Source organism: Limanda limanda, chromosome 7 (assembly GCF_963576545.1).
Source record: "Limanda limanda chromosome 7, fLimLim1.1, whole genome shotgun sequence".
In the NCBI taxonomy this organism is placed as follows: domain Eukaryota; kingdom Metazoa; phylum Chordata; class Actinopteri; order Pleuronectiformes; family Pleuronectidae; genus Limanda; species Limanda limanda.
In genome coordinates, this window is record NC_083642.1 from 21,604,578 (window position 1) to 21,630,872 (window position 26,295).

The window sequence follows — 26,295 nt, forward strand, 5'->3', positions numbered from 1 at the left end:
GGTGCTTGTGTTATGTAGCGTTTTACCCATGGTTTATTAGCATGCTAATCGCTAATTAGCTTGAAGCATGCTACGCCTTCCTTACGTGAGGAAGGCTGCGCGCAGAGGAGACCACCGGGCTCTCTGAGGGGGGGGGGGGAAGAGAAGCAGAGCAAGAGCCAGAGGAAGAGAGGGAGATGCCCGGCCAAGGCTCCGTCCACACAGCATGGACAGTTCAGAAACTATTCGGAATGAGTTAAAATGAATTTATTTTTAATCTCATGAGCGGAACTGGACAATTTTGAGCATTTCATTTCCCAGTTAAATATGATTAAGAGGTCCTCTTATACTCACACTAAGCTATAAACATTTTACGTCCTTCTGTTCTACTACCCAATGTACTTAAAATCAACTATTTTGTCTGTCATAGACTATTCAATTTTGCTGTCAGAGTGCACCAGAATGATCCATTTGACTTAGGATCCCCAACTATATTCTCTCAAAATTATGTGAGAAACCAATTTAGTTAACTGATAGCATTATGGATTTGTTAATCTCAATTTAACTATATTATCTTTGTCTTGTTGTTCACAGTAATTGCAATCAAAGTGGACCAATAGCTGGTAAGTAGGTTAAGGTTATGGAACAATATAGTCCTATACATTAATTTTAATTTTATCATTAAAGGTAACTGTTTAACAGCTTTTTCTCGGTTGTCATTTTTTCCCTTTGTTTATTTTAATAGGATATGCTGCTGCGTGTATTGTTTGATGGGGAGCAGAAGTATGTTAGGCTGTCTGACCTAACATTCGACTCTTTCATGAAAGAAGGTTAGTGAGTACATCAGGATAAAATAAAATCACAACTTTTTTCTTGGTTGATACACCTAATTCATCTTAAAAACATTCTTTCTAAACTACTTGAGTTGCTAATTGTTTCTGCTGTGCCATAAAATGGATGGGTATGACCTATTGACTTAAGTTTCATCTCAACAGCATTTTGTGAGGACATGACACTCCCTCTACTTAGTTGATGTTTTGATTCTCATCATAAGGAAATTGTCTTTCCAGTTTGTTACAATTGATATCATATCCTTTTTCTTTTCATTTACTTCAGTGTGCCTAAAATTTAACATACCGGAAGGCATGCAACCAGACTTGAAGGTGTTTGACAAATCCGACACAGAAGTTGATGGAGAAGTCTTTGAAGAAATAGTGAATGAGTCACCTGGAACCTTCAAAGTCATGTTGAGCAAAGAAGAACTAGGTAATCACTGACCATTCACATATGTGTTCATATTAAACTTTAGGGTTGGGACATGAGTAATAACAGCTCCATTTAATATACGTCTGTTTTGTTCATATTCTTTATACACAGATGCCTCTCTATCATCAACATCATCATCATGCTCAGCAGCATCTGACGATACTATCATTCTGAACGTCACAATGTGTGACCCTCCTGAAGAAGCAGCTGCTGTCGAAGGAAGTCAGCCTAAAAAGCCATGCCACATTAACTGTGGGGCGAAAGCGGTGAGTAGTGGGCATTGTTAAGTCTAATCTGGATATTGTTCCATTTGATGGGGAATGTTTTTATGTTATCATTTTCCAGTTGTACATTTGGTTTCAAAATGTCTGACTACATATTTTGTTTCCATTCAAGTTGATTGAAAAAATCCTTACAACAAAGCCTGGTGGTGAAAAAATCATGCAAGAGTATGCAAAAATAAAATCACTGAAAGATGGCACCAGAAGACAGATGATTAACATTCTCACTGCTGAGATGACACAAACACATGGGTAAGAATCAGACATGTAGGCTATAGAAACATTTTTAGTATTTGTATTGTTGTTAATTGTGCCCAGTTGAGTGACTGTAATCATTGATTTCATACGTTAGGACATCCCCCCCCAAAAGTGTCAAAGTGTTGTATGCGCAGGGGATAGTTGCTCTATTTCCATATCTGGAGGACCCATATTCACAGCATGGATATGTAAGTAAAAAGGTCCTCACTGCGTTAAATACATAATTGCCCTTTGTTGACAGTATAGTCAGTCTGTGTGTATTTTAATTACATGTAGGAACATTACTACGACCCAGAGAGTGGGTCCGGATACCTTGCATGGCGGTTGAAAACAATCCAACGAAAAAGTGCAGAGGAAAGAGGTGTGTCTGTGAGCAAATCTCCCAAAAGTAAGTTCAATTAAACACAGGCTTGTCACAGTTATCAATAACTTGAATGATCGCAATTATTATGCATAGTTGTCATAATTGTTTCATTCATCGTTACAAAATACACAGGATGAAACTAAAAGAAATGTCAGATTTTCATCCCTTCATCACTATTTCCATGTTGTTTCCCACCATCTAAGGTTTGATTGGCCCTCTTTAAATGACATCATGTCATTCAGTCAGATGAGTGTCTAAATATAGATGGTGCACGTTAACAGACAGTTTAACGTGGTGTAGCTAAAGAAATACAGCCGTTAAATACGGTTGAAAAATCCAGTATTTAAAGAAATGCTGCAAAAGACTGACAAGCAGAAAAAGACTAAAACAGTTAAACACAATTATTTGTATGGCAGTTATTCGTCAACTAAAAATTCATAATTGTGACAGCCCTAGTTACATATGATATTGCTGAATTGTGTAGGCAGGAGTCAATGAACTTGTGTTTTGTCTTTGAAGTTGGTGGGCCAAGCCGTGTTCAACCCAGACCCTTCACTGCTGACAAAGCGTTATCTGATGAGGATGTGGAAGCAGCTATTGCCGTTTTGAGACACTTTGCTGATGAAGACACCATCCGTGACAAGATGAAAGCTACCTTCATTTATCGTCAGTCAATGGTCAGCAATGAGAAGAGAGCAGGGGATGTGTTCTCAGTCTTCCCGAGATTTCTAGACACACCTGGACTGGTAAGACATCTCCAGTTGTTCAAAATGAGAAAGCGGCAAAATTAAGTTTCCCCAGAAACAGTCCAGAAATGTGGGCATCACACATGCAGTGTGTCTCATCACTCCTTTCTTTGCACTGTATTTTTGCATTACAGATAGAACAAGATTTCAGACTGCTGTTTGGGGAGGCCACAGCCAACAAATTCCTGGAAAAGTGGGCCACTAATCTGAAAACAAAAGTGAAAACAGAAAGCCATGGACTGGTACCGACCAGAGAGGTCTTGGATTTAACGCGCAATGCTGAGTCAACTGCTGAAATTGAGAATGGTATGACTGGGACTGGTTTTAATTGCTATTTTTTTGTAATTATGCCAATTAAATGTACATGTGGCGTAAATATTTCATATTTTACATATCTTACATTCTTATATATTACACTGTGTCTTTTTGTTTGATTATTTCTGGAAATAGGCACAATAAGACATTTCACTGTGCATTGTGCTATGTATAAAGATGTATCTGACAAGTAAATCTTATCTTGTCTTATCTTAATGCTAATGTCTGTTGGTATGTAGGCTGGGACAGTGACATGTCTGCTATATTGCTGCTCCTCCATCTCCTACCACCATCTGCACAGGGAAGGAAGAGGCCGGGGAAGGTGTCGGCATGTCAGGCTGTGGAACACCTCATCAGATTCATAAAAGTATGCTGAACAGTTGTTAAAATATAGTTTTCATCACCTCAGTTTCATGCACAGTGATCTGTTGTGAGTGGTTGGTCACTAAGTATTGCTGTTCAATGTTTGTTTGGTTGTAGGCTGGAACCAGTGTACAGCAGCACCTGGATAACATCAGCCAAAGCAGCCAGCCCTACCTCCTCGCTCAGGGTCCTGCAAGAAGCAGCATTCACACCTTCTTTATTGTGATTGACAAGTATGCGCTTCCATGTAAGGCAACAGGTTCAGTGGGAGCCCTAGACGAACTCTTTAAGGCCCATTACGTCTTTGGTACCTCTTACAGCTCTTCCTTGGCCAACTTTTTCACTTTTCTCCAAACAACCATTTACAACATTGATGTTGGGGAAACAAAGGAAACTCCCAGAGTTGCAGAGCTGCGGGCAAGAATGGTGCGTTAGTGTCAACTAATGAAGTGTTTTCTTTGCAAAAGTGACCATGGGAGGCCAAACAGCCTTATAAAGCACCTTAAGGTAATTCATGGTCTCTGCACTGGCCGGACTCTTCATCTTAAATGTGGCCAAGTTGGATGTTCATGTTCTTTTGGTAGCTTTTCAGGCTTTAGAAAGCATCTGAACAAGTGCCATGTAAGTGGTTCATTTGATTCTGTAGAAGAAAGTGATTTTTCACCACACCAAAGTGTTGAGTGTAATGCGACTGATGTTGATGTGTCGTCTGAACATTTGGAGGGACAGTCCACCTTAACTTCAGCCCACCTTGTAAATAGTTGTGCAGCAGTAATTTCTGATTTAAAGGCAGCAGGTGTAAGCCAAAGTGTAGTGAACTCTGTTGTGATGTCCATGGAAGAGATTGTTCAAGATATCCAGCAGCATGCCAAAGAAACTGTCATTAAGCATGTATTTGGTGATGAAAGAGAAACTGAAATGTGCAAGAAAGTTGAAGCATGTTTTGAGGAGTTAGAGAATCCTTTCACAGTTCTTAATTCAGAATACAAACGATCAAAATTTTTATCAGGCAAGTGGGAAACAGTGGAACCCATTGAATGTGTAATTGGCTCAAGATTTGACACAAGGAGAAATAAAAAGACTGGAACATATGATCAGACAGTCGTTCAAGATAAATTCATGTATGTTCCCATTTTATCTACATTGGAGTCAATATTTAAAAGTCAGTATGTTGCAGAAATGTTGAAAAGCTCAGACACTGATGACTCAAGACTCAGAGATATTCATGATGGATCTTTTTTTAAGACTCACCCTCTGTTTTCAACTGAAACGCACACTGTGCAGATCCAAATGTTCTATGATGACTTTGAGGTAGCAAATCCCCTCGGTTCCAAGCGAGGTATTCATAAATTGGGTGCAATATATTTTACCTTAAGGAACTTCTCTCCAAAATGGAATTCTCTCTTGGCCAACATACACCTGTGTGCCTTATTTCATGCACAAGATCTTAAACGGTACAGTTTTAGTGAAATTCTTGCTCCTGTTGTTCGAGATATTAAAGTTTTAGAGAATGATGGTATTGAGATTCCACTATATGGTGGTCGTGTTCGTGGCAGTGTGGTACAGGTTACTGGTGATAATTTAGGCTTACATAGCTTGTTTGGTCTGGTCGAGTCCTTCAGTGCAAGGTACTGTTGCAGATTTTGTTTAACTGAAAAAGAGAACTTTCAAACAGAATTCTCTGAAGATTCTTCCAAAATAGTGTTGCGCACAAAAGACACCTACACTGCTCACTGTCAAGAAATGGCTGATAATCCATCTCTTCCTTATATTTTTGGTGTGAAAAGGTCATGTTCATTGAATTCATTGTCATATTTTCACACAACTGAGAACTTCTCAGTTGATGTGATGCATGACATTTTGGAAGGGGTGGCCCAGTACGAATTGAAGCTCTTGTTTTTGTATTTTAAAGAACAACATGTAACACAGGGGGAGCTGAATTCGAGTATACAAAGTTTTGATTATGGATTCATGGAAAGAAACAATAGGCCTGTATCTGTGAATTTAGGTGGGGAGTCTAATGATCTGGGACTGAATGCAATTCAGTCATGGTGCTTGTTGAGGAATGCACCACTCCTCTTTGGAGATTTGGTAACCTCTACTGACCAACATTGGGGCCTTCTTCTTTTATTACTACAAATAATGAACATTGTATTTTCTCCCATGTTATCTCAAGGTCTGTGTGTATATTTAAAACATTTGATTGTGGAACACCACAAACTGTTCAAGATGTTGTATCCCCAGAAAAACCTTTTACCAAAGCACCATTTTCTTATCCATTATCCTCGCATTATCCAGAAAATAGGACCTGTACTTCATAGTTGGTGCATGCGGTATGAAGGCAAGCACAATTTTTTCAAGAAACAGCTCAAGTCATTCAAAAATATCACCAAAACGCTGGCCAAAAAACACCAGCATCATATGGCATATCTTTGGCGATCTTACACAACTTTTAGTCGGTTGGACATTGGTCCTGGGAAAATGGTGTCTTTGGAAATGGTAAAAGGAGGTTCTGAAATTGTCAAGGCAGTGCAAGTGCCTTCCAGTGTTCAAGTTATGAAAGTGAATTGGGCTAAACACAATGGTTTTGTTTACCGCCCACATCTGGTTATTTGTGGCAAAGTTGAATCTGAAATGCCTGTCTTTTACCAGATTGAGTCAGTGCTGCTAATGCATGACAAATTGTTGCTGCTCACTTTGCCTATCTTTACAGTCACTTTTAAAGAACATAACCATGCATATGAGGTAACCAGGACAAAAAACAATTTTGTGGTCTTTCATGCTGACAGCCTGCATTATCCAAGGCCTTTTGACATGCAAATGTCATATGGAGGGAATGACACAGCTCTCTTTGTTGTTCCATATTGCTTTATCTGTTGAGCAATAAAGCACACTGTATACTGTCATCTTGTCTAAATGTGTTTTTTCCATTTGATAGGTTAGATCACACACACACACACACACATATATATATATATATATATATATATATATATATATATATAAATAACACTATGGAAATAAAAATTTAATATTTTTACACATTAGAGTGTCATTTTAAAACTCTATTATGAGTAAAAGTGGCTCTATAAAGTGTAATCGTATTACTCTGAACAGTGTGAATAAACCTCAGTGTTACATATTTTTACACATTTCATTGTTAATTTTGACACTAAATTGAGTAAAATTAACTCTGAAAAGTTGACACTGGCCATAGAGTCACTTTAACTCTATGGCCAGTGTCATTTGAGTGGGACCACATGTTATCTGAAACGGAGTTAATTTCAACTCTCTAAGAGTTGAATTGACACTCTGTTTTTTACTGTGTAGGGTAATATACAATTAGAGGCCCCGGCTGGTTCCTGCACTGCCCACGAAGCGCCCCATGCACTTCCACGGTGTCTTGGGAGCATCTGAAAGAGTTTTGGGCGGTTCGAGCGATTCTCCTCGCTGTCAGGTGCCTTCCTCTGCAGAGCTGCTCCACATTATGACGTCCCTGCCAAACAGCGGAGGAAAACTGTTCACTTTAAACTGGGTGGTGGCCTGGTTTTGTGTTTTGCGTACAAAAAGCGAAAAGTGCAATAGGTTGTGATAAAGTAAGTGGAAGGTGAGATGAGGATGCATTTGATGAAACTGGTTTGGCACTCCAGGACGCAAAGAGGAGGTTATCTCAGTGAATTTCTTTGGTTTCTGATGGGCCACTTTGATATCTGCGTGTCCACGGTAGACGGAGAAGGGAGCTCGGCGTGTAATTTGCAGCCTGTAGCAGAAAATTGTTGCATTTGTTCTACACGTATTTGATTTGAGCGCCACTGTTTCGGTACTTATGCGTGAAAGCTGAGAATAAAAAGAAGAAGTGACGGCTGAACCCACTCCCCTGCTTATTTTCCCTCTTGTTGTCTCTGTGTCAGCGCCATCAAATTATTTCTTGATTCTATATAAAAGGGACGTGTTGATTATTGGGACAAACTATTGGGAATTTGGTTTGTCTCTAATGGTCGTACCGTGAATTTATATCCATTAATTTTTGGATGTATAGGTTTATATTTACACAGTTGATTTGAAAACTGTATTTTAGAATTTGTGCTTTATTTTCTGTATCAGCCCCGCACAATTATTTCTAAATGTTAAACAATTCGACAAGCTGATTGGAGGATACATTTTTTAAAACATAGCAGAGTGTCAGAAACGTACGATAATATGATCATGAATACTTATTAATGAATGTCTCCAAGGCTTAACACAATCTTACAAATTCAGAGTATTTTAAGTCCATGAATTCATCTACTTTGGCCAAACCACAAAAGAGAAAATGGACCTACTTCTCCAAATTAAAAAAAAATATCACTTATCATGTCATCTTCTTAGTTTAATATGCATTTTAAGATCATCTCCAGCAGAATACCAACCCATTTCTTCAGGCTGGCACAGGTACTCACGTTCGATCATCTTTTCTTTTTTAAACAAATATGAAGTCAATAAGTCAATATTTAAATCCACATATTATTTCCCATGAATCTAGTTCATGCTGTATTCGGCTGTATACAGCTCCCTGCCCCACGTGCACATCAATCACCAACTTTTAATCAAACAAAGACATGTTCTTTATATTGAAACATTTTATTAGGAAAATATAGAACATATACGGTTTTACCTAAATAAGCATATTGTGAAAATCTATACAGTGCAAATATAAACATGCAGTCGAGCTTTAACTACATTTGATGGGTTCTACCAAGGCCTCCAGACACTGTGTTGACTGTGCGCTGCTTCATTCCTGTGGCTGACCGAGAGGAATTTCTTGTGACTGGGACTGTTTTCAACACCGACAGCCTGTTTGGCTCCACGGACCTGTCGTGCCTCCTCACTCGGGGGAAAACGAGACGTGCCTGCGCTGTTGAGTTTCTGTACTTTGGATCTGGCTGTGATTCCCTCCTCGGGTCCGGCCGCAGGTGGAAGGAGCCTCAGCGCCTCCTTCTCCTCCTCCTCCTCCTCCTCCTCCTCCTTCTCCTTCTCCTCCTCCTCCTCCCGGGCCTCAGCGCGGACCAGGCCGCTGTCCATGGTGCTGGACACCTGCCCTCGTCCCTGCAGAGAGCGGCTGAGTTTACCGGAGAGCTGCGATACCATCCAGCGGTCGCCCCCGTTCAAGGTGTCCGCCATGATCAAGTACTGGTCGACGTTTGCCAGACACCTTCGGAAGCCGGTTTGGTGATCAGAAAACTCGGAGGCACCGACAGAGCCTGAAAATGAATGAAAGACATGTTAGGGTCAGGATCTATGCGTAAAGCTGCGCGTAAATCATCCTTAATTGGCCCAGCGTTTGGAAATTTGATTTTAGTTGGTGTACTGGAAGAATACGTTTTTAACTCACAGCTCTGAATCCTTTGGAGGTTCCTCAGATGTTTCACAGTGAGCTCCAGGATGTCGGCCTTCTCCAGTTTGCGTTTTCGAATCTGAGTGAAGAGATGGAATCATTGAGACACATTTCTTCCAATACTCACTTATTTTAAGTAGTAAATAGAAGTTTGAAAAAAGACCACATACATTGCTGCTGTAGAAGCTCTCCAGAAGCACTTTTAACTGGTCCAAACACTTGTTGATGCGAGCTCTTCGTTTCTTTTCCATCAGTGGTTTGGATACCTGTTTTAAAAAAACGGATAAGATTAATACAGCACACAACACTCCTCAGAGAAAGTCAGTTTTCTGTCCTGAAATCCATTTCTTCTCTATGCGTTGCTCTTCACACCTTGTTTCCAGTGATGGGTTTGGACTTTTCCGCGCAATCTGTTGTCGCCACCATCCTGTTTGTTTCTCGCTTGGAGTTAATGTCTGTCCTCCCTCTGTGGCGCACGAGTTGACACTGTGGACTTATATAGAGACTCGCCCACTTAACATCTCAATGCACATAGTCCCGCCTGGAGTCTCATGCATGCGCTCACATCAGGAACACTGGCGTCACCTGACAGCCAAAACCAACCAAAGACTTAGACTCAATTTTCCACCACTTATTCTCATTGTGTTGGGAAGTAAGTGTCACCCACAGCACTTTAGTAAGCTGGAGATGGAACAGCTTCATGTTTAATGACCGAGCACAAAGCTTAAAGGTGATATTTGGAAATTTTACTTGAAATTAATGAATGAAAAATGAAAAGGAATGTTATCATTTAATCCATCTATCTATCTATCTATCTATCTATCTATCTATCTATCTATCTATCTATCTATCTATCTATCTATCTATCTATCTATCTATCTATCTATCTATCTATCTATCTATCTATCTATCTATCTATCTATCTATCTATCTATCTATCTATCTATCTATCTATCTATCTATCTATCTATCTATCTATCTATCTATCTATCTATCTGTGTTGCTTTTAGCATTTTTCAGGATTTCATATTGTATTTAAAGCACAATGACTTGCCTATGTATAGTTAATAAACGTCCCTTTCCTGGCCTTACAGTGGATTACATACAGGTTACATTACGCCTGTAGGTCTAAATATCCACCAAACAACGTGTGGGGCAAACACCTACAGAGAAGCGTATAAATCATAAACATAATGGCTGATCATATGTTTCTTGTTGGAGAGCAGTGTGCTCACTGTTGCTTCTTTTATAAAGGAGTTTCACGCCACCCGCTCGAAGGCAGCACCGTGGTAATTCCCTTCTTGTCCACACCGCATTTCGATTTTCTGGTCACCTTGTCAAACTGTTACACCTGCACACTGCCAGGCTGGTAACAGTTAAGCTGGGTTATTTAATTGAGGCAAAGGTGCGAGTATACTTTGTTTATACACTAACACCAGTCATGTAACCGCGAGGTTTGGAAAAATTGTTCAACACGTAAAGATCCTTAGGCCATTGTGCGTCTCCAGGTTTTGTTTTCTTACCAGGCGCACTGAGGCACCGAGGAGAATCGCGGGCCGCCCCTTGTCCTCGCTCCCTCGCCTCCCGATTCTCCACACTGCTCCCTGAAAGGACTGAAGGCTTGGGAAAGTCATCGCAGCTGAAACAATGTGTTGACTATGGGCTCACTGCAGTCCAATGCGCGTCATGTGCGCGCACACACACCGTCAGATAATGGCTGGGAATTAAGACCCACACTTGACCCTCTTATTGGATGAGTCATTACTGATACAAAAACCGGTTAGTTGTATCCTATAGTATCAACTATATTTACAGTCTCTCGTTCACTTCCATAACCAGATATATGAAGTCGGTGTAGATCATGACCATGGCCAGTGAGAAAACCATGTCACCCAAGTCCTCTTGCGTGAGTCCGTACACAATGCGGCTGAGGGTCTGCTTCTAAAGGAGGGGTATTTGTATTCAGTCTGGGGAGAGCGCCCATGAAAAGAGGCCAGTTTATAATGGTGCGCCATTGATCTTTTCTTCCCGTCTGCTTTGTGACCACAAACGTGTGGGCATCAAAAGTACCCCTCCACTTCTAAAGTGAACAAACAGAGCTGCTCTAATAAATCCCCTTCATGGCTTACAGTTCCTACACTCTGCAGAACTTTATTTCACAACTTTAAATGAACAGATTTAAGTATATAGATTTGTTCCCCCCATTATAGGTCTATAATATTAATCATATTATTATTATTATTATTATTATTATTATTATTATTATTATTATTATTATTATTATTATTATTATTATTATTATTATTATTAAGATTAAGATTAAGATGCATTTATTTGTCCCAAACACATGCACAGACATGCACAAGCACAATCATGCAATTGTAGGGAAATTTAACCTCTGCTTTTAACCCATCTGGTGCAGGACACACATAGCAGTTATCCTATGGTTAGTTTAACTAATCACCTTCAGAGACATGTGACACATGTTTAGGATATCTATAATGTTTTTTCCTTCATAGTCGTTTTCGTTTTTGTTGATGAGAGCCTGATTGGCTTCATAGACCTAAATCACTGCTTCCCGTCGTTGATCTGAGGTCCCTGACATGAAGTGCAGACATGCTGGACTCGTGTCGTACGATAATTGCGTAAAATGTACCGAAACATTGCAGGCCACAGTCGCTGTGTTGTATTCTGAAGCATTTAATCGGTATGAAATTTGTCCGAGGTGTCCTGGTGTAAGTGATCTCTCTGGAGGCCTTTGTCCTGTCTCTACGCCACATTATGTGCGTTTTCACGCCTGCTCTTTAACAGCAGACCGTGGAGCGCTGCTTTGAGCGCGGAGTGGTGGCATCACAACGCCTGTCTGGTGATTCTGCGCCTCAGAGGAGGGATTTCACCGCTGATTACTCGGTATAATTTCAATTAGTGTTGGCTCCCATATAGGCGAAAGGGCTTATTTGCAGAGTGACAGGAGGGACTGGTGTTATTTAATAAGGTATCACCTGCTCTTCACTGTGAAGGAATGGAGACAGACTTTAAAACACTTTCCCTCCAATACCACATCACTTTTCTCTTAAAGGCCGCCGTGTCCTCGTCTATCCATGAGAATGGCGCAACGAGAAACTTGTGTTCCAATTTGACGTAATAATGCAACTGCCATTAAAGGACAAGTTAAGTGTATGTTTATAAAAAGACTCCGGGCTTTCTCTGCACTTTCACTTTTCAGCCCCGGGTCATTCATTAACCCCATCGGACCTTTGTCATGGATGCCTGCCGGCGGGGTCCCGTCACTGCTGCTGTAATAATTGGACTATTGGGGAACTTGTTAACAACAATTAGTGAAGCAATTATGCAATTACTGCAATAAACTATTTTCTGCCTCAAGGGAAATGGAGACATTTGCAAGCCAATGGTTATAGGCCCACACCAAACAGTGGCCCGTGATAAAAGAAATGTAGTGGATGGCTACATCTTCCATTTAGGGGAGTTCAGAGGAAAACAATAGGTGGGTAATGGTGGTTAAGAATAACAATAGATGACAAAGAATCCCACGATCCAACTACATGGACGTTTATATGAATTTAAGATGATCTAAAGCCATTGGAAATAACCTGACGTATTCTAATAACAACACCTTACAATGTGTGCAATGCTGCAGGTCATAATTATTGTGCAGCATATATTTAAAACTGACCAAAGTTTGAACATATTTCTAACACACATCTTTAATTGTGTAAGTGCATTCGTTGCAGTGCGTGTGAGCTGCAGGCCTTGCGTGTCTGGACACCATCGCTGATCGCAGTTAAAATATGCAAACATAGGCCCATCATTTGGCTCACCGTGAGCGGAGCAAATCGATGAACCGCCTTCCTTTCACATGGACCCGAGGCACCACTGGTGTGACCAAAACGCATTGTGCGTAACAAGGACACAGTAGAAAGCGAGCAGGTATACGTGGACATGTGCACTGGAAATATTATAAATATGGACAGGACTGTCTGGAGAGCCACGCGACGGGCCTGTTGGCGAAGCTCTGATCAAACATCAAATAGAAATAGCATCATGAATTTCTATGGAGTGCTCCTCGGGTTATTTAAAGACTTCTTACTTTGGTTCGGGGACACAATGGCCACTGTTCGCCTGTGTGTGCCGGGGTTACCGCATGAAAAGACCAGAGGTGCACATTAACATCGCTTAAGGTTTTTTCAAGGGCCGAAATGAACTGACTGGAAAGTAACTTTATAACTCGCTGGAGGATGAAGCCTTTGTCGAGCTCTGAACTGAAAGACACAAGTGCCTAACAAAAGGAGCGCGCCATTGTTAAACACTAAAGCGCATGGGCATTGATGCGCCTTGAATTGCAAAACATCTGCCATTTACTCTGAGCGACTTGAGTGAGATTAGAATGAGAATAACCAAGCCTCGACGCACTGTCTTTAGCCGTGCGTAAAACAACAGGCATATGACCAACGTGGAAATGAAGCGTTTGGTTGAAGATTAAAAAGCACATCAAGACAAACCTAAACAGAAAATCTTTAGTCTTTTCTCAGCATGGCCTGAATTTGAACTCTGCGCGGCAGCGAACCTGTCATCCTGTTTCTACTGGATGGAGTATAGCTGGAGAAGTTTCCAAATGTACTTCATCTCACAGCATTTTAGTTTTTTGTCTTGATGGATTTATGATTGTGAAGTACAGGCAGACCGATTGAGGAGATCCATCTTTTTACGCAAAGGGTCAGCCTCTGTAGACCACTGGCACAATGGTGCATGACTAAAAATTAACCCAGAGCACTGATCACCACGGTTTGTATTAACAGTGAGTAAATTAAAATACATTCAAGCTCACTCAAGAAAGGACAATATTGTTTTACTGGGGTGAATTGCGCCTAAATTGAAAAATTATGAACACAACAACTGATCTATGTAAGTTGGAATGAGCGCAATACGGGTTATTTGAAGTTTGGCGAGATATGGAGGCAGATCTATTGGTTCCAAAGAAGACAATTATTTATAGACAAATCCCATATGGCCACCAAACGCAAACGGCCTCCAGTTAAAGTGCGTTTTATTTTTGCTTTGGGTACAAAAGGAACAACCAGTCGCTGGCCAAGTTTTTTCCCAGGCCTTTCCCTTTATCTGGCCAACGTGGAAAATTGAAAGGTACGAGTGAAAAGCCACGGGGCGTTCCTCCGATTTTCCTCGCTCCATATTTTGTAAAACAGAAATATGTGCCCCCCTCAGCAGAATTAGCCACCTCAAGACCATAACAAATCCTTAAAATGTTGAATTGTTTGCTTTGCGAACACACATGTTTTAGATACTACTCTGATATTGTCTCAGATATTTTAACAAATTTAAAATAAATTAAAATGATATATATACCTGTGATTTTAAATAATCATATTCTAATCACCCAGAGCAAACACTGGGGCATCACGCAAATCTCATGTGGGTGAATGAGCAAAAGAAAAAAAATCTGCGTGACAACGTGTGTGGTGAGTGTGATTGTGAAATTGGTATGAAATTGTCAATTTGTTGGTGTCAGCGTTCGGCTCCCCAGACGCGCCATATGCCATGCTAAGTGACACTATTTACCAATTCGTTCCTAGTTTCACGGTCCATCCTCCCCTTCTCCTCGCCAGGAAACTGAATGGCTACAACAAAATGGCAATTTACCCTCTGGAATGGTCACATACCCCCTGCTGTAAGGCCTTTTCCGTTTCACTTGATATGTGCGCCCCGGTCTCGCTGAGCTGCACGGCGTGAAACCTCGGGGGGAGAGGGAAGTGGTGGGATGTCAGCGGCCCACACTGTCACAGGTCATCAGCGTGGTGATGCTCTGTATTTATACAAGAAATATACTGCAAACATGGAAAATATGTATCCAACACATGGGCGACAACAGGTAAACTGACTGTATGTTGGATGAATATTGGTCCAAAAGCCAAATTCTAGCGATAAAAATACATTTCCAACCAAATAAATTAATTAGAGACACACTTTCTTGCAATAAAAACATTGGCAACACACACAAACACACTAAAAATACCAATAATTATCACAATATCTCAAAATGGCAAAGGTTCAATACATATTGTTTATGTGATATATAATACAATCATATTTGATCTACCTCAGATTTGAAAAATGTTTGTAATCTTCTGCTCAAAAAGAAGAGTTTAAAACAAAATCTTCACTCAGCAGCAAAAATAAATCTTTAAACTGTAAGAAATAATACACAACCTTGATTGTGATATATTAGTATAGACCAATATTAACATTTTAATCTTAATATAATTGTTGGCAATATTGCACACCCTCAAACTTTGCAGATGCAAATCGACTATCTGAGTTATGTGTTTAAAGGTATTTCATACCCTCAGAAAATATCACAGCTGTGCTAACATCCAATGTCCGGCAATACGATTGTGTCTCACAGTTCGGTGAGGACGTAACTAATCACCAGTGTGGCTCTGAGAAGGAGCAAGAAGATTCTACTGTGTACAGAGACGGAGACAGTGGACGTCCACACCATACTTTATTCACACATGTATAATGAGAAGTATCAGAAGTCTCTTTACAAACAAATAAATGAGCACCAATAAACTTTGACGAATTGAGTTTTGCAAGCACATGTTGTAGGACTGAAGAGAATCTTATACCCCAGCGAATTAGTTTTATAATTGAGCGAATAAATTAAAGTGACACATTCAAATTATATAAAAAAAAATACAAAAGTTTAAACAGTGTGAATAAAATGCTCATGTGTAGATTATCTGCACAAAAGCTTCAACGTATAACATCGTGTCACCCCCACGCTAACTTTCACAACAAAACAACAGTTCTTCACTTTGTTGTTTTCGTAACTAAAACCTACAAAAATAAGGCTTAACTGTCTAATGTTATTCATTAAAGAACATGGCTTAGAGTTGTGGATGTTACCATTATAGAAGAATAAAGTTTTACAAGGGCTATAGGGAGGAGCTGTGGTTATAGGTGGTACTGTGAGGTGGTGCCATCATGTGGTGGAATTTGAATTACACCAATTAAAAAACTATTGAGAGAGGACAGTACGTGTTCCATGTTATGTATTTGTATTAATCAATATAAGTACTGTACATGTACATGACTATATTAGTAGTATAGAGACTTAACAGAGTTAGCGTCAAATGAAACTTCTAATGACACAACGTCCATATATGTTGAAGCAATAATTCACTAGCAACCAAATGTACATGGATAACTTCATGATAATGTCATTGATATGTGTCGTGTATCTAACTGACTCTACACAGGTAAAGATATTCAGAAATAAGAACTTCCCAATATTGTAAAATAAACCAATACACATTCATGATTAAATGAATGAGGCTTATCACATGGCCTACTTAATCTAAATAAATAATAAATAATCAGAGCAGTTCGAGGTTCCATGTGGCTGATGGCTATTTGTAACTTTGACCGAAGGTAAAGCTTTCAAGCTTCTGTTTATGGAACATCTCTCCAACATTTTCTGAAATGTCATTAAATGTGCCATGGATTTTTAATGGTGAATCTTGATTTTAAATTCAATATTTAATATTGTTCTTGTTAATACATTCCACAATAAACCCCTTGATAAAATAGGCACAGATATATAAAAAAAGATGAGTGAAAAGTAAACAAGACAACCATAAAATATATTTTAAAAAAGCCCAATTATAAATTCTGTATTACAAGTTTTCAGAAATCTGTCACGTCAGCATGTACATATTTACAACAGTTCACTACTGGCTTATAGTTTTGGTATAGTTCTGAATGAGACTTTGGAAGTACTGATGTGTGTTTTTCTTAGGTTGTAAAATGATAATGTAACATTTTGGCAGGAAGTAGCACAACAGAAAGGAGTAGAGACTGGAGAGCACTGCCACAGCGGTATGAGTTTGGATGTATCTTCCCCGGTAAAGCATGTGTTCAGTGGCAAAGATGATCCAGGTGAGGATCAGCAGCAGCTGAAGTCACAACTGAGTATGATTTTATCTGGGTACCATACGGTTTCATTATAGGACCTGGGGGGTGTATAAGAATGGCCAATGGCTGTTAAGAGTGCCTGAGTGACAAATGCCACAGTGATGACCAGCCACTGTCCATGATACTTCCTCCACCAGCTGTTCAGCTTGGGAAACTTGGCAGCCATTTTGAAAACGCAAAGAATTTGAAACGAGCGCACGACAAAACATGCCATACAAACAGTGTAGAACAAGGAGAACGGTAAGAGTCTCAAGATACAATAAGAAAGAGTTGGCTTTCCAAAGTTAAAGTAAATACTGAGACTACAAAGACTGAGGCAGCCTAAGATTAGGAAGCACATGGGTCCCCCAGCAGATCTGACAACAGGGGTGTTGTAGTTCACGGCAAAGACAGCAGACATGGCGAGTGAGATGCCCACCAAGGCCGAGGCCCCGAACATGACCAATGTCTGTGAATGGGATGTACTCCACCAGCCGCAGGGTGCATGAGCTGCTTCCTTCTGCAGACCACTCTGTCTCCTTACAGTCTATGCACTTGTAGGGATCCTCTGTTAGACAACAGAGAGGGACAATTTGTTAATAAAGTTTTGAAAAGATAGTCTGACTGTGGAGGAAGTTGTCTAACTCTTCGCATCTTCCATAATGTGTGTTCTGCTAAGACAAGGTACTGTTTAATTCAAAGTTGTTTAACATCTTCACCATAATGAATATCTAAGAGTTCAACAGGAAGCTTATACATGTGTCCATTTCAATCTTCTAAAGCTTCATTTACCTGTGCTGTTGACATAAGTTCCATCGGAACACATTTGACAAGTGAAGCAGCATTCGTGGATTCCATCTGACTTTTTTGCATATCCCACAGGACACTCTGGGCAACACAGGGAAGTAGGCACCTGATGCATTTTTGACTTATAAAAAATAAAATGTGAAGTGAAGCAAAACGAATGCAGGGACCGGTCCACACAAACATACACAGGAAAGTATAAATAAAATGTAACCATCCTTATAGGCACGTTCTAGACGTACCTGTAGAGTACACAATGACACATAAACAGGTATTGTGAAATAAAATTTGTACACATGCGCACCCAATAATAAATACTTCAAATACTAACCTAAGGATGTACTGTATGCACATGTACACATCAATAGTGGAAAGAGCGAGAAACAAAACAGATATTTTGTGAAACAACACAAGACTTATCATCTTATTATCTTATCTTATCACACATGATCAGTTATTAAATGTACTTACATCTCCATCCTTGTACCACTCTATTTCAGTGCTGTTGATGAAAAAGTCGACTGATGGGTGGACACGATAAAAGCCGATCTCCTGCGCACTACCACTCTTGTTCCAGAAAACTATAGAATAGGATCCGGACTTGGGGTCACCGTTCTCATCGAACTGAACACTTCGATTTAAAAGCGTAAAGTTTGACTTCTTCAGCTCAGCGAGAACCTGATGTGGACACACAAAGATCAGATGAGCATCACTTGCACTGAATCCTGCAGAGCAGCTCCCAGTCTGAAACTGTGGCCTTCCCCTCAGAAAGCTGCCCATCTAATGCTATTTTACTTTATTCGACTTCTGCATGTATAATGTGATCATGATGAGAGAAGAGAACTGTGGGTGGAAATCACACAAAACAAATGGACAATGAGTTTAGATTAAACTTTACAGGTGATGATAGATATGAGACAAACGCCAACAAATATATCCTTAAAGATTGAGTAAATCGTTTCATTTTTTGTCATCAGATGTAGAGTGTGTGGATCTATTACTTGTGTAAGGCCCTCTAGGGTCGGCTAGGGTCGGCTTGAGGTCTAAATGTTCTGCCATTGTCTGGACTGATCACACTGCCCTCGTTCGTTCTTTCAGTCTTTCACCAGAGCAGGAGGAAACTATACCTGGAGGACTGACAGAATCAAGTCAATCATCTGGTGGATATTACAATACCACTGCTTCACCAGAAATCTGTATAGTGGAATTTGAATGTGGGTGGCAAATAAACAAGCTGGACTAAATATGAATCTGTGTGATTTTGACTGACCTGTTGTAAACTATTTACATTGATCCAGCACATGGCAAAGAGGGAAACAGTTTTTACTATTACCAATTCCTAATTTGTATTACTTTCAAAACAAACTTATTTCTTATCAATGACCCAAAACATATTTTTATGAGATTATTTGTATACTTACCATATGAGGGTACACTGCAGTGCTGTCCTTACATGTGCCGGCTCCACATTGTAAAACATTGTGTAAAGCATGTGCAATGGCGTACACAGCAGAATAAACAGGAAAAGAGAAAGTTGGCTCTGCTGTGATGACATCTTCTGCACTCAGGCTACTGCAGTTGCAAACCTGATTACAAAACGTCTGCTGTCCTTCATTTCCACAGTGAGTGTGGCTTTTAAAAGACTTCAAAGTAAAGTCCAACATTCACTGTGGAATAGATCATATCAGGATACTTCAAAGTACTGTAAAAACACTTTGCGCAATAAGTTCAGAGAGAGACTGATATGCCTGTGTTCAGGACCTCTCTGACTACCTACATACTGAATATCAAACATATTTACTTTATAGATTAGGAGATTTTCAAAGTAAAGTCCAACATTTTCACTGTGGAATAGATCATTTCAGGATTTTTCAAAGTACTGGAAAAACAATTTGCTCAAGGAGTTCAGAGAGACACTGATATGCCTGTGGTCAGGAGCTCTCTGACTACCTACATACTGAATATGAAACATTGCCCTAACTGAATATGAAACTAACCCTAACCCTAACCTGAACCCTAACGGGGACCACTCCGAGACCACTACCATTCACCTGCCCAATGACCCTGACCTCAACCCCGTAGTAGTCCCGTTCATATCCACGTTCTCCCACAGAATTACCAGACTTCATAGCATCATCAAGCAAAACTTTACCCAAACACTGCATCCGGCTTTCCAAAACCATAACACCATATCGGCCCACAGGAAAAACAAAAACCTCTACAACTTACTAATAAGATCCAAGTACTCAGAAAACAAACCCCCAACCCAAACAAAGTACGACACACACTATAAGAACAGAAAATTCATCTCAAACCCCCACAGCAAAACAGCATTCCCCACACTAGGTACATTTTCCCTCAGCACCAGCAATGTCATTTACATCATCACATGCACCACCTGCAATAAACACTGTCGGGGAAACAAAACATTCCATACTCACCCGGCTGAAGCAACACCTTTACAACATTGGGGAAGGCAAATTAACCACCCCCATGGTCGTTCATTTCCAACAACATCCAATCAATACTTTAATCATCTCAGGTCTGGAAGCAAACGACCATTGGACCATAAGGCAGAGAAAGAGGGCAGAGAAGTTATGGATATACAAACTGGACACCACCATACCAACAGGCCTTAACGACAAATGACACCAGTCCACCATATCTACAGGATACCCATCCCCCTCATCCGTCTTTTATTAAACCCCCTTTCCTTCCCCCACCTTTGTTCTTTTTTTGTATGATATATACAGTATATATTTTTTTGCATTTGGTCGTTCAACCCTTTCCCAAGGTCGTAGAAGCTCAGGGATGGTACCCAAATTAAATCAGACAAAACCACTTCGACATTCACAAAAAAAGTTATTCAAGAATATCTCCTTCTCCAATGTGCTTTCATCCCTTATCCCTTACCCTTACCCTAGGACTTAACTTTAAAATAATTCAAAATCTATACAAAAAATGTTTGATATTCAGTATGTAGTCAGAGAGGTCCTGAACACAGGTATATCAGTCTCTCTCTGAAGTTATTGAGCAAAGTGTTTTTACAGTACTTTGATGTATCCAGAAATTACCTACTTGAACCTAAAAATTCGTGATTTTTATTTTGTAAAATATCATAATTGATACTGTCAAAATGCTAGTCATAAAATGACACAGGTAAGACAATATATACTTCTTTTGAATTTAATCCAAGAAATTATTTTTCAATTTGAGTACTGCGTTGCCTCCCCCATTTTGGGCGGTTTGGATCAGGTTTGGATCATAGACTGTATATATAAATGGATAGAGGGTCTGTGACGTCACCCATTGGATTCTGCAGGGTGAGAATGAGGCTACTAGGAGGCGTTCCCCCGACGCCATCTTGGCGGTGCTGACTGCTTCTAGTTCCTCTTTAACCAATCAATGGGCAAGGACGAGGAGCGTGACTGAAGACTCACAGCTCAGCGACGGCAACGTTTCCTGGTTAGCTTAGGCTTTGGCGCTAGGCTAACCGTGAGATGCTAACCTCCGGCGCTAACGGTTAGCGCTGTGCTGGAGCTGCTACCGGATGGTTGCAATCTTTACTATAAACTGGAGGTAGGCAGTGGTGTATAAAGTACTTGAAAGCCATACTTGAGTAAAACTACAGATATCTTACTTGAAAGTGACTCTGGTTAAAGTACAAGTCACCCGTCAGAAAATGACATGAGTAAAAGTCTTAGAGTTGCTCATATTAAATGTACTTAAGTATCAAAAGTATCTGGTGTTGAAATGTACTTAAGTATCAAAAGTAAAAGTACAAGCACCAAAATTAAAAATGCTAAGTGCTTTTTATAGTAGGCCTATACAGACACAAAACAACCCAAAATTGTTCAGTTCAGGATTTATTTCAACTGACTGAAAAATTATAACACACTATATATATAATGTATAATTTTACAAATTTTGAACCCGAGAGGCTGAGGTTAAAAATGTATTGGACAAGTGCATCTGAACTTCTAGTGACAACAAAGAATCAATACAACAGAATAAACAAGTGCCTCTTGATTCTACCTAAGAACACTAATAGACCTGCCACTAATAGACCAAATGAACCTTTTGTGTTTATTAGCTGTATTTTGTAACTGCCTGTATACCTGCCCGCCAGCTTGTCCACACATCCACATGTAAGCCTATTTATTTATCATTAGACTATCCTCACTGAATGGGCCTGCGTTTGTGTTTGCATTTGTTTCCAGCAGGGTTACAATACACCTGCAGGGTCTCTTGCCTGTAGGGACAACAAAGTGAAGACACAACCCTGCTTGAAGTTGTACACATTAGCCAGTTTGTACAATACATATATAAAGACTCAACAGCTTCTAAGTTGTGTTGAGTCAGCACAAAGGGTGACTAAGGATTGGAATTGGCAATATATAGATATATAATATCTTTGCAAAAATTATATTGGCATTATAGTGAGTGGAAAACTGGGCCTGATTACCCAGGGTTCCATTTGGCGAGGTCCATTAAAAAACCTGAATTGTGTGCGTGAATATGCAGTCCACGGCACCGGTTTTTGTTTTTTGTTGTGTTGGCTGAAAGTTGTTTTTGCGTTTGCTTATATAATTGGTTGTGTTGTGTGTTTTTCCATCTCGACTTGTTTTAAATCTGTTTGTTTTGTTTACGTGGACGTGTAAGACTAAGTAGACACGGGCAACCAATGATACTCTATTGGCCAACAGTTTTTGTTTAAACCAACTACTTCCAATATTTTCTTTAAGAAAAGTTAACCACTTGCTACTTCGAGCTATGTATTTATGTGCAGATGTTGACACAAGGCAGGAAAGGGAAAACGAATGTGAATCGAAAAAGGAATACCTTCAAAAAATCATGTAAAATAACCTAATAAAAGCCCTCAAAAAGCCAATTCATTTGCCTGAATAATAATCCTTACAATTTCAATAGAGCCTCATGTCTGTCAGTGCCTGTCAGTGCTCGGGCCCTAATAATAAAGACTGAACCGAGCTCCTGCAGGAGGTTTCTGCAGAATAAGAATCAGTGTAACACAGTCAAGTCAAATGGGTTGGCGAGTGAAAAACGTCACATAACATTAGATATCTAACATGGTGGAGCTATTTCTCCGGACACACACAGTTATGGGGTGCCGTTTGTCAAGCAGCTCACGCTGAAAATAACAGCAACATTTTGTCACATTTAGCTTCAAACCATGTTAAAAAAACTGGTGTGAATTTTTGAGAGTCACTTTTTTGCACATATACAACAATGTTTGTCAACTTGGAGATATTTTAAATATTTCAATCCAAATGTTAAATGTAACACTTAAATGTTAAATTTTAAATCTAAATGCTAAATCTAAATGTTAAATTTAAATCTAAATGTTAAATTTAAATTTAAATTTAAATCTAAATGTTAAATTTAAATTTAAATTTAAATTTAAATTTAAATTTAAATCTAAATGTTAAATTTAAATTTAAATCTAATTGTTAAATTTAAATCTAATTGTTAAATTTAAATTTAAATCTAATTGTTCAATTGAAATCTAATTGTTAAATTGAAATCTAAATGTTAAATCTGAATCTAAATATAAATGTTAAATCTAAATGTTAAATCTAAATCTAAATGTTAAATCTAAATTTAAATCTAAATGTTTAATCTAAATGTTAAATTTAAATCTAAAAGTTAAATTTAAATCTAAATGTTAAATCTAAATCTAAATCTAAATGTTAAATCTAAATGTTTCGGGTGAAACTAAATATTTAGCTAATATGCAAATTCAAATGCCGGTTACAGGAAGTAGTAACAAAATAAAAGCTCGAGGAAGTCAGAGTGTGTTTATTACGGAGCCCCCCAGGGGACACGGGGGAAAATGAGGACAGCAAAATGACTTTTGCGAGATCCCGAGAAAGTTTAGGACAATGTACATCCGGGTATCTCATAATAATGACATATTAAGTCATTATTATGAGATACGGGTTGTGGGCGGGGCGCCACAGAGCAGGGAAGTCGAGGCTGAGCGGCTGCGGGGACAGCCGCCCTACTCGCAGAAGTGGGCGACTGTGCATCGATACAGAGACATAACAGGATCGATCCATGTTTTCTGCTCCGTTCATTGTCTTAGCGATGTGCTGCCGCTGAATCATTATAACCAGCGCTGCTCCAGCATCAGAACAGACGCTCATTAAAAGTCCGGTCGTCATGTGTGTGTCTGTGTCTGCTTCCGCCTCACTTCCCTCTGTCCCGCGCTCGCTTTACACTTTAACAATAAACACCAGCGCTGATCACAAGTTATTAGGACACCTACAGGACTGATGTTTACTTTGTGTTTGTTTGAGCTCATGAAACACATGTTTAAACACCGTGTGCACGTAGTCCCCCGCTCCACACAACACGAGCAGAACGTGACGCGCAGTCAGGACTGACACCGTTAAAGTGACGGAGCGATCCGAAGTCATGATCGGTCATCATCGGATAATAACTAAAAAATGCATGTGATTATCAGTTTTAGTGAAGAGGAACAGAGACAAGCATGCACCCCCCCAACACACACACACACAAACGCACACAGCCCACACACACACACACAGTCTCCCATGACAGACCCTGCAGTCAGTATCTCATTATTATGAGATAGTATGAGATCATAACATCAGTCCTGTAGGTGTCCTAATAACTTGTGATCAGCGCTGGTGTTTATTGTTAAAGTGTAAAGTGAGCGGGGGACAGAGGGACGTGAGGCGGAAGCAGACACAGACACACACAGGACTTCGCTAAGACTTCCTCAAGCTTTTATTTTGTTACTACTTCCTGTAACCGGCATTTGAATTTGCATATTAGCTAAATATTTAGTTTCACCCGAAAGATTTAGATTTAACATTTATATTTATATTTATATTTATATTTATATTTATATTTATATTTATATTTATATTTATATTTATATTTAACATTTAGATTTAAATTTAACATTTAGATTTAAATTTAACATTTAGATTAAACATTTAGATTTAAATTTAGATTTAACATTTATATTTAGATTTAACATTTAGATTTAACATTTATATTTAGATTCAGATTTAACATTTAGATTAAAATTTAACAATTAGATTTAAATTTAACATTTAGATTTAACATTTAGATTTAAATTTTAATTTAACATTTAGATTTAGATTCAACATTTAGATTTAAATTTAACATTTAGATTTAAATTTAACATTTAGATTTAGATTTAGCATTTAGATTTAACATTTAACATTTAACATTTAACATTTAAGTGTAACATTTAACATTTTGATTGAAATATTCAAAAATTCACATGAGTTTTTTAAACATGGTTTGAAGCTAAATGTGACAAAATGTTGCTGTTATTTTCAGCGTGAGCTGCTTGACAAACGGCACCCCATACTAAGTCTCCTGTCTCAGTCTAAAAGATTCATCATCAAACTGTAACGCTTCTCTCTGCTGGTGGGATCCGCGCATGTCGGCGTGTCTAGGTTCAAATGAACCTACACACCGTATTCTCCCGAGTGTGTCACCATTACTGCTGGTATCATGCCTGTGGGCTAGCAGAGCTAAGCTAACGAGTCAGGTACAGAGACACCGATACCTGAGAATCACTACTAACACATCTAAATAAAATACTTAACTTTACTTATGTTGAGATATCTATGTTTTGTTCTTTATCTTATGACTATGTTTCACCTATATCCTATGAATAATATCAGATAAAGCTTATGCTCGGTTGTTTGTTTCTTAGAATAATGTCTATCTTTTTGACTCAGACGCAGGGTCAGACACAGGGCACAACCACAAAAAGAGCAACAAAACAGGAACCAGACATAGCAACCAACTGGTAACCATGCACATGATCAGGTGTCAATCTGAGTGTCAATCTGACTGCAAAATACAATTCAGAGAAAAGTGTGTGATGGAAATTCATCTTAAGATTTGAAATAATGAAAGCATGGATGCTCAGGAAAGAGAGAGGACGTGCCAGAACTAATACAATGAGGTGCTTCATGAAACGTGGTGAGAAAAAGATATGAAATCCTCCTCTAAGTCTAATCTGTTGTGTCTCTCCGCTGTGGCAGACTCCCTCTTTGCCAAGGCCACAGTAGTGGGACACCTGGGCGATTGGATTTTCCCTTACGAGTGATATGCTTGCAAAAAACTGCACTTTGAGGAAACAGTATACATCTGGCCAATAGCTGAATTCCCTCAAAGAAAGAACCGCCTCTGTGTTACACCCTGTGTCTTTATAAATACTGTGGACTTAGGATGATTGTGCGCGCTTCTTCTCGACATGAACCAGAGAACCTGGTGACGTGTCCGGCAGAACCCCAGAGACTCTCTGTAAGTATTGTTCTTATACAATAAACTTATTACTGTGAAACTTTTGAACATGGAACTTGTCTAAATTATTATCCTTTCCCATTTGAACCTTGAATCTACGAACACGCTGTACGGTCCGGATGGGACCAGACTCAACACTTACCACAGAAACGGGAGCGCAGATGTCTCTAGTTTCTCCGTAAGGAGAACAAGCAGAACATCAAACGGTGTTATTCATCCGAT

The 26,295-nt window shown here is 39.3% G+C and overlaps 2 protein-coding genes across 2 annotated transcripts; one reads left to right on the forward strand and one right to left on the reverse strand.

Moving 5' to 3' along the window:
• Window positions 1–568: 568 nt before the first annotated feature.
• Window positions 569–4,819, forward strand: LOC133005698 (uncharacterized). Its single transcript, XM_061075459.1, has 11 exons — window positions 569–602; window positions 725–809; window positions 1,096–1,245; window positions 1,357–1,511; window positions 1,642–1,778; window positions 1,879–1,972; window positions 2,061–2,172; window positions 2,668–2,894; window positions 3,029–3,200; window positions 3,449–3,576; window positions 3,690–4,819. The coding sequence occupies exons 2-11, from the start codon at window positions 728–730 to the stop codon at window positions 4,005–4,007; spliced, it is 1,575 nt and encodes a 524-aa protein (XP_060931442.1). The 5' UTR covers window positions 569–602; window positions 725–727; the 3' UTR covers window positions 4,008–4,819.
• Window positions 4,820–8,303: 3,484 nt separating this feature from the next.
• Window positions 8,304–9,372, reverse strand: her3 (hairy-related 3). Its single transcript, XM_061074655.1, has 5 exons — window positions 9,319–9,372; window positions 9,117–9,212; window positions 8,944–9,025; window positions 8,619–8,812; window positions 8,304–8,567 (listed from the first exon to the last, which is right to left on the reverse strand). Exons 1-5 carry the CDS (start codon window positions 9,370–9,372, stop codon window positions 8,304–8,306), a joined length of 690 nt encoding a protein of 229 aa, XP_060930638.1.
• Window positions 9,373–26,295: the final 16,923 nt, after the last annotated feature.